At 36.4% G+C, this 8,238-nt stretch overlaps 1 protein-coding gene across 1 annotated transcript; it reads right to left on the minus strand.

The window, feature by feature from the left end:
* Window positions 1-2,326: 2,326 nt before the first annotated feature.
* On the minus strand, window positions 2,327-7,013 carry LOC132143147 (5-hydroxytryptamine receptor 4). Its single transcript, XM_059553295.1, has 3 exons — window positions 6,899-7,013; window positions 6,427-6,478; window positions 2,327-3,517 (listed from the first exon to the last, which is right to left on the minus strand). The coding sequence occupies exons 2-3, from the start codon at window positions 6,465-6,467 to the stop codon at window positions 2,443-2,445; spliced, it is 1,116 nt and encodes a 371-aa protein (XP_059409278.1). The 5' UTR covers window positions 6,468-6,478; window positions 6,899-7,013; the 3' UTR covers window positions 2,327-2,442.
* Window positions 7,014-8,238: the final 1,225 nt, after the last annotated feature.

Raw genomic sequence — 8,238 nt, forward strand, 5'->3', positions numbered from 1 at the left:
ATAGAACGCACAGGTAACCAAAAATAAAGCTGTTATAGAATAAATCCAGTCTTATGCAGAGGTACAATGGCTTTACATGATGAACAGATTTAATTTAGGCATTTATTCACATATAAACAAAGAGAAACACATGGGAGCTTGTGCGATCTTAACAGGTTTCATTAAAAATCCTTAATTTGTGTTTAGGAGATTAACAGAAGTCTAATGGTTTTGGAATAACATGAGGGTGAGTAAACGATGATCATTTTTGAGTGAACTATCCCTTTAAGATTCCACAACTTCTCTTAATCACTACTCACACAGGCAAATGTGTTGCACAAAAGTTCAGATGTTCATACTTGCATTCAAGATGCTCTTTGGTGGAAGTTTTCAAATCATGCCAGAAAACATGATTATCAGGCTTTAGAGTAACTTGGTGAATTCATGCAGTGTTTCATGCTGTGCTAAGATTTGCCAGGATGAGAAAAATCCACATTCATTCATTTATAGCTTTACTATACTCTTACTGCACATCTTTTTTATCCAAGGAACTTTAGGAGAAATGTCTGAGACGAACTTGATACTTAACCAAAACATTACTGAGAACTCTATGATGTCTCCTGAGTCATGAAAAAAAGCAGTCTCTGCACAATTAAATCAGTCAGCCTAACAACTGCTTTTTAGCTGCTTTAATTTACTCATTAATGATGAAAAATCTAAGATGGCCAGTAGAGGTCACTGTTAATGTAAATGCATAGCAAATTCCGATAATTTACAACACAATTGCAAACACAATTGTTAACAAGAAGTATTTGAAAGCAGTCTGAATCATCTCACATTATACTTAATTATAAAAGTGACAAGACTGTGGGTGTGAAGATGACTTGCGAGGATAGCAATTGGTTTCCTTTTCCATTTCCAGTTCTGAGAACTTACTGAAGAGAAATAACTGTGAGTCCATGTCCTCCCCAGTTTCCTGTGGATTACTGAAGACTAACACCAGCAGACATAGCAGTTCTTAATGAGTTCCTTCAGCTTAGTGCTTGTATGTTTTGACTTGTCAGAAAAAAATGACTTTACGTACATTTCACTGGCTTAGCATTCTAAACAGTGCCAGAAATATCTAAAAAGAAGATCATTGGAGTGAATTGCCAGGCACGGAGGTAATAGAACATTAACTTAATTAAAAAAAAAAAATGATACTGGATGTTTTCCAGAGACAATTTCCATTTTCAGAATTATTACATTTTTTATTATAAAGAACCCCGCCTCCCAGTTCCTTCATCTTTGCTTACCTCACTATTGAAGCAGGCAGACCAGCTGGGGCCAATTCTCTGTCCTGCAGTCATTTCATAAGAATTATATCAAGAAAACGTGATCACAACTGAGATTTAATTTATATCATTATGTAATTATTTGTTCTCATACATATTTTAGTTATGACTCTGCTGTTCCGCAGGTCACGGGTGCTAATCTGTGACAGGGGAGTATGTGTCACACATCTTTGGAGTGTTTCTTTTGATAGCCACTTTATGTGTAGTGTAAGTGCACTGTACCGCACACTCAAAAGGCAAAAACCTGATGTTTCTCGTTGTTCCTCTCTGTGTTTATTATTTCATGCTGCCATATTTTGTTGAACATACCAGAAATGTTTCTGCAAAAGGACATTATGTGAGTCTAAATTGTGCTTTTAACCATTTTAGATTCCCACTGTTACAGCTTGTACCACAGAATGCTCATAATTCTGCCAGTATACAAAAGGTAAAGTTCTGTTTGTAACCTTGAGTGCACTTTGCATTAGTGTTAGCAATAGATGCAGTAGAATGAAGGATTATTTGCTGCAAAGCACCAAATCTGAGAAAAATTATGAATGCAGGCTAGACATCAAATTTATTCTCACAGGAACAAAATGTGAAAGAAAACACATTTTTACAGGAAGTTCAACACCAAATCACAATGTTTGCATGCACTTTATCACTTGTCATGCTGTTAGTCTAACAGAGTTATCTTCATCTCACTGGGTTTGTGTGAGATTCCATAATCCTTTTAATCTTTTAGAGTCTTACAATGAATAATACCTATGGTCACCGATAGGGCAATAATACATTAATAGCTATTTTAAATATGTTTTAAAATATACAAAAATGGCCTATTACTAATAAAGATTCTAAAATATATTTACATAAATATATTTTTGATAACCCATATGGCAAAAAAATAATTCAAGGAAAAAATGTAAAATATATTTATGAAATAGAGAATATATTTAGTTTTAACCCTAATTTGCCAAAATGTATTTCAGGAGCAAAAAAAAAAAAAAAAAAAGCAGGATTTCTGGCACGGGAGGCAGGCGCAATTAAAAAGACACTGAAGTCTATACTTTAACAATATTTTGGCCACCCCCAAAAAAAATATTTCACCATATGTGCTGGACAGTTTGGGATAATTTATTAGGTAAACAGTCTACTGGTTATCAGTGCGCTCATTGGCATCTCTTTTTGAGTGAGAGAGGTCCATTCCTTGAACTGAGCCGTGCAGACATATTCTGCAGCCCATGATCATGAGGAAAGCCCTACGGAAGGATCGGTTAAAGAAACCATAGAGGAAAGGGTTCAGGGAGGAGTTGACATACCCCAACCACAGGAACACATCCCAAATCACAGCAGCAGTCCCGTACTCAATGAACGGATCGACGATATTAACAGTAAAGAACGGCAACCAGAAAAGAAGGAAAACCCCCATGATGATGCCCAGAGTTTTGGCTGCTTTTCTTTCTCTCCTCATAGAGTTGCGATGTTTTTGTTTCTTGCTCGAGTCCTTGCCCACACCTGCCGCCATCTGCGCCTCCATCGCGCTTATCTGCATGGCTTGCCGCTTTGCCGCTTTGTATATCTTCCAGTAGGCCACCAACATCGTCACCATAGGCAGGTAAAATGCAACAAGAGATGCCATTACGGCATAAACGCGGTTTACCAAGAAGATGCACATGTTGTCAGTCAAAGGAACGTCCATGCCAAGCTTGTGCAGCCCGAGGAGAATTGGGCCGAAGGAGATGAGGAAAGGAATGGCCCAGCAAACCACAATCAGCAGACCCACACGTTTACGGGACATCTTAAACGAATACACCAAAGGGTTGCAGACGGCATAATAGCGGTCAAAAGCAATGCAGCTCAAATGGAAGATGGAGGCCGTGCAGAGCATAACGTCCAAGCTGGAGTGAAGATGGCAAAAGGTTGGGCCGAAATACCAACATCCTTCCACTGTTCTGACCATACTGTATGGCATAACCACCAGCCCCACCAGGAAGTCAGCAACAGCCAGAGACATGACGAAAGAGTTTGTAGGGCACTGAAGCTGTTTGAAGTAAGCAATTGCAAGAACCACCAGGAAGTTGCCAATAACTGTGCAAACGATCCCTGCGATGATGAAGACATAGAGGGCTACTCGTGAACCGGAGCTCCTCAATGTGGCACAGGGCTCAAATCCAGAGTCGAGTGAAATGTTGCTCCATTCCGAGGAGTTTTCCATGCTGTTCAACCTGGTGATAAACGAGACACATGCATTCAAGATTTATTCCCCATGATCATTGATAAATTCTTTGTCTGAACTCACAACATGCTGTAACAAAGCAGAAGAATGCTTGTTTGAGATATTGTCTAGTGTTGCAAATAAACTGCCATACTGATATATGAGAACAAAAATGTCTGTGTCATTTCACCACACCATAATAATCATTCTATTTCACCATTAATATTTTTGCTAAGTGACAACTGGCCCTGAAGTTCCTATAAGGCTGGGAAAGCAGAACAGACTGGGAAACCAAGGCCAAATCTGCAATAAAAACAATATTTTGGATCCTTTACTTCTAGATATTGGCCAAGAATCATAAAAAGCCCCTCAACTCGACCTTGTCTCAGGAATTGTATCCCTGCAGCATGCCCCACTGTGACCTTTGGGATAACACCTAACGTGCATAACTGAAATGTCATCAGCATTGTTAAAGTTTAACTCGGTCCCTATTGGGATGTGAGCAAAAACACGAGTTTGAAAGCATGCAATCTGACACATTTATTTTCGCTATTGGAAACAATTCAAAGGGATGGTGTAATGTGTTGCATAATTAAAGAAATTCTCGAAATAGCATATTTGAGATGTAATGAAGGAAACTTCCATTGCACATTCTTCATGTAAAATGTTAGTCATGTTAAATAAAAACCACCAATGAATTCTCTCAGATCCAGTCAAGCGGAAGAGTGTCATTTCCCAGTGACGGACTGACAGGAGGCATGTTTCTCAGCCCATGACAGAACCTGAAAACAACATCTGGAGATGTTTGACGGAGAGGAAAAAGGAAGTATAGTGGGGGAAACAAATTGTTTTAGTTCAGTAATAATACAAATTTAATTACCACCGATGGGACCGAGTGACAGGAAAAGGCAATGCTTAACATTTTGCTCTTCCCTACGCTATCATTTAAAAAAGTAATTCTATCATTCTATATATTAATTATAATAATATAATACTATTTATATACTACTACTATTTAATGACTGATTATGGATCTATATAATTGCTCCTGTGTGGATATAAGCAATTATGACACATTTGGTTTCTGTCTTTTTTCTTTTTTTTTATGAAAGAGTTGGTGTTTGCCATACTGCTTTATGCAATACTGATTGTTTCAAAACAGCTTCAGTTTGGTTCAGCTATTTAAAAGCTATTTAATTATAAAATAAGTTCTATTCGGCTATAAGTAGCTCTACTGCAGATAACAGTCATAATAATTTATTGATGTAGCAAAAACCATCAATTATGAAACTCTAAAAACAAGCTCTAAAACAATTCTACAAAAAACAATACCATCGTTCAGGGTGTAGTGATATTCAATGTTGGGTTGCCATTGCTGATGTTCAGTTTAGGGCGATTCAGTTTAAGTTTTATTACAACAGCACGATAAGAAATGTTAACCCAGAATAAACATTCAGTCTTTATTTATTTATGTATTTCAGTGAAACTAAAAACTGTTATGCAGCTCTTTCCATATACAATGGCAGTTCACAGTGGCCACATCTGTCCATCTCCAAAAACAACAAGAAACACCAAAAGAGTATTATAAACTTGTCCCACATGGACCCAGCCATGAGAATCAGTGCTGTTGTGGTTTCAATTATGATTGTCCCTTGACATTTTGAATTTGAGCGCACAAGTTGTATGGACTAATTATTTTTATTACTATTATTTTTCTTGTTTTTGATGCATCTTGAAATAAACGTCAACTTATATAAAAACCTGCATAACAATACTTTTGAAAAAATCATCATTTTTTAAAATTATCAAATTATCAAAATCATAATTTGTGTTCCACAGAAAATATAAAAGCTTGTATTGGTTCATAACAAGAATAAGCAAACACTGACAAAATGTATATTTAGCAGCGAGCTATTCTTTGAATAAATTTCCATATAATGAATAATACAAATTGTACCATGTACTGTAATATATGGTAGATCATCTACATTGTGTCCCTATGACAAAATGTTTATTTAAATATTACTGGGCCTGAAGATTGACCCTAAAAATAGAGGAATGGCAGACGGCCTGATGTGCATGCTATATTTCACATTAAATTGCAATCTGCACTCAATAATAAGGGGAACATTAGAAGAAACACTCGGGTGCTTAATGAAAATGATATAGTTCTTCCTTTTCCTCTGAGCCATTTGCAGTTTTCAAAAATGAGCGGTCTGGAAGGTCAGTATTGCAGACACTGCTTAGACACGCTCACAAACACACACTGTGATCCCTCTGACTGCTCAGACACAGCAGGTGAGCTTTAAAAACATCCTGCACCTGTGGATGTGACCATCAAAACAATGTTCTGGGAGCAGCTTAAAGAACATATAAAAAACATATTGTACGTGCGTCTGCGTGTGTGGTCGTTCCACATCTTAAACACGACAAATTAAACTCTACCCCACACTTCACAAATGTAAACACTGACTAATTCTAAGTGCATAATAAAGATATGTGGCCATTTTGATCCAGTTCATAAAGAAAGGCAAACCATAACAAAGCACTCAGCTGTTCCTAACAAAATCTCTCTCGAGGTTAACATGTAGGACAATACCTAAGCACTTTTTGTACTAACCACTACTGGAGATAAAACAAATGACTTGCCATTTATCCCATTCAAACCAAAGCCACTAGAAATCTAACATGATTGTGCTATCGGTTGCTTTGTTTGTTATTCTTGAACAAAACCCATCTCTGATGCGTTCCAAGCAAAACAATTGACCCGAATCAAATCGCTGCATTCTGCCAACTCACTTCAATTATGTATTTACTTTACTTTCAAGGAATTGGATGGAGAGACTGGACAGGGCGGGAATGTCCCATTTAAATCAGACACATTAATAATCTATCAAAAGCAGTCGCAATAAAACTCACCTTCCCACAGTTACAAGGAGACGAACAGACCCGTCAGTCATAAAGGGGAACACTGAGGGGACTTTCAGGGTTCACATTAATGTAAACTAAAAAAAGTTAAAAAAAAATAACAATGCTGGAGTTTATCTAGACATACCAGATTTTAATACTTAAAGACTAAAAATATACTTAAAAAAATATACATGTAAAAAGGCAAAAGCTAAATTTAAAAATATAATGTAAATAATAATAATAATAATAACAATAACAGTAAAAAATATTTATTATTATTATTACATATGCCATACTAGTACTGGACTTATGGGAGAGCTACAACAACAACAATAGTAATAAATAAAACCACATTGTTTGTTATCATCATCGTCATTATTATTATTATTATTAATATTGCACTTCCATGACTTGCAAGGTATATTTCAGCATGTTACAGTCACAATCACAAGCATGTTACAGTCAAAATAGATCTACTCACCTAAATGACTGCGTTTCGTTTTTCTTTATCATGCCTTGTTTAACTGACTCTCCTTGTTTCCTCCATTTCTACTGAATGACAGCTTCATTGGTGAGGTGAGGATGGTAAAGTGCCCTGTTGTGTGTGTGTGTGTGTGTGTGTGTGTGTGTGTTATTTTGAATATGCCACATTAATAAGCTCTAAAACAGTCCTCTTGATCAGAATGTAGGTGGGGCATGTGTGTTTGTGGGTGTCTGTGTGTTGGCTATTAAGAGCTGGGCATTGTTATGCAAATAACCCTCACATCCAACAGATTTCCTGCAATGTTCGCTGTTTCATAGTATGGCTAATGCAGACATCAAAGTCAGCTAGACTGGGTAATAACAGAGAGGTTACATGTTTTCTAAATTGTGCTTGATGTGTGAATCGTATGAAATGATTGATTTTCCTAAGCGGCCTGTAGAAAGATACTGCTGTATTAAAAGTCTGGATTTTACAGATAACATCAGTAAACACACTGCATTCCGTTCTGATCTCAGAATGAGTTTAGCTCTGCTAGGCTTTGGCCATGTACACAGGGAATTTGTGCCCACACGGCTCCACAGAAATCTCTGCAGATTTTTGGCTGGATCTATTGGGTTATTCAGTAGAGATGAATATGTGCAATAAAATAAATTTTCAACATTTTTGTGGAAAGAAAGAAAGAAAGAAAGAAAGAAAGAAAGAAAGAAAGAAAGAAAGAAAGAAAGAAAGAAAGACAAAACTGCACAGAACATTTACATTTTTTGTAATAAATAAAGTTTAGTATTTAGGCTCAGTAACTTCAAAAATGTATGACACCAACATAAATATAATTTTTTACATTTTCTAAGATCACATACTAAAAAAAAAATACATGTTCATGTTTTTTCTTATCATCTTTTACATTCTTATTTGTCCTTAACATTAATGGTAAATGGTCAGCTCTATTTTAGCACATTTTGACAAATGTGTTAAATAAAGTGCACAGAACTACAGATTTCACCCTTAATTTACTATATAAAATAATAACAATAATAATAATAAACAAAACACACAGACTTAAGCGAGATTACTAAATGTCAGTATCTATACTAATCAGTGTAGAATATAGTTTTTGTCCAAGACCAGTTCAACAGTCAGATGAGATACAAACCTATCAATCAAACAAACAAACCAACAATGGTGATAATATTGGTACAAGCCTAAAACATAAGTACAGTAATGTGTTGTGGCTACTTTGCATAATCAAACTGGGGGGGGGGGGGGGTATTCCTTTGGATCCATTGTGAACATCTGCTCATGGCAGATTTGCAGCTCTCCACAGCAGTGTCACAGGCTGC

The sequence above is a fragment of the Carassius carassius genome, chromosome 7, assembly GCF_963082965.1.
Source record: "Carassius carassius chromosome 7, fCarCar2.1, whole genome shotgun sequence".
NCBI lineage: Eukaryota > Metazoa > Chordata > Actinopteri > Cypriniformes > Cyprinidae > Carassius > Carassius carassius.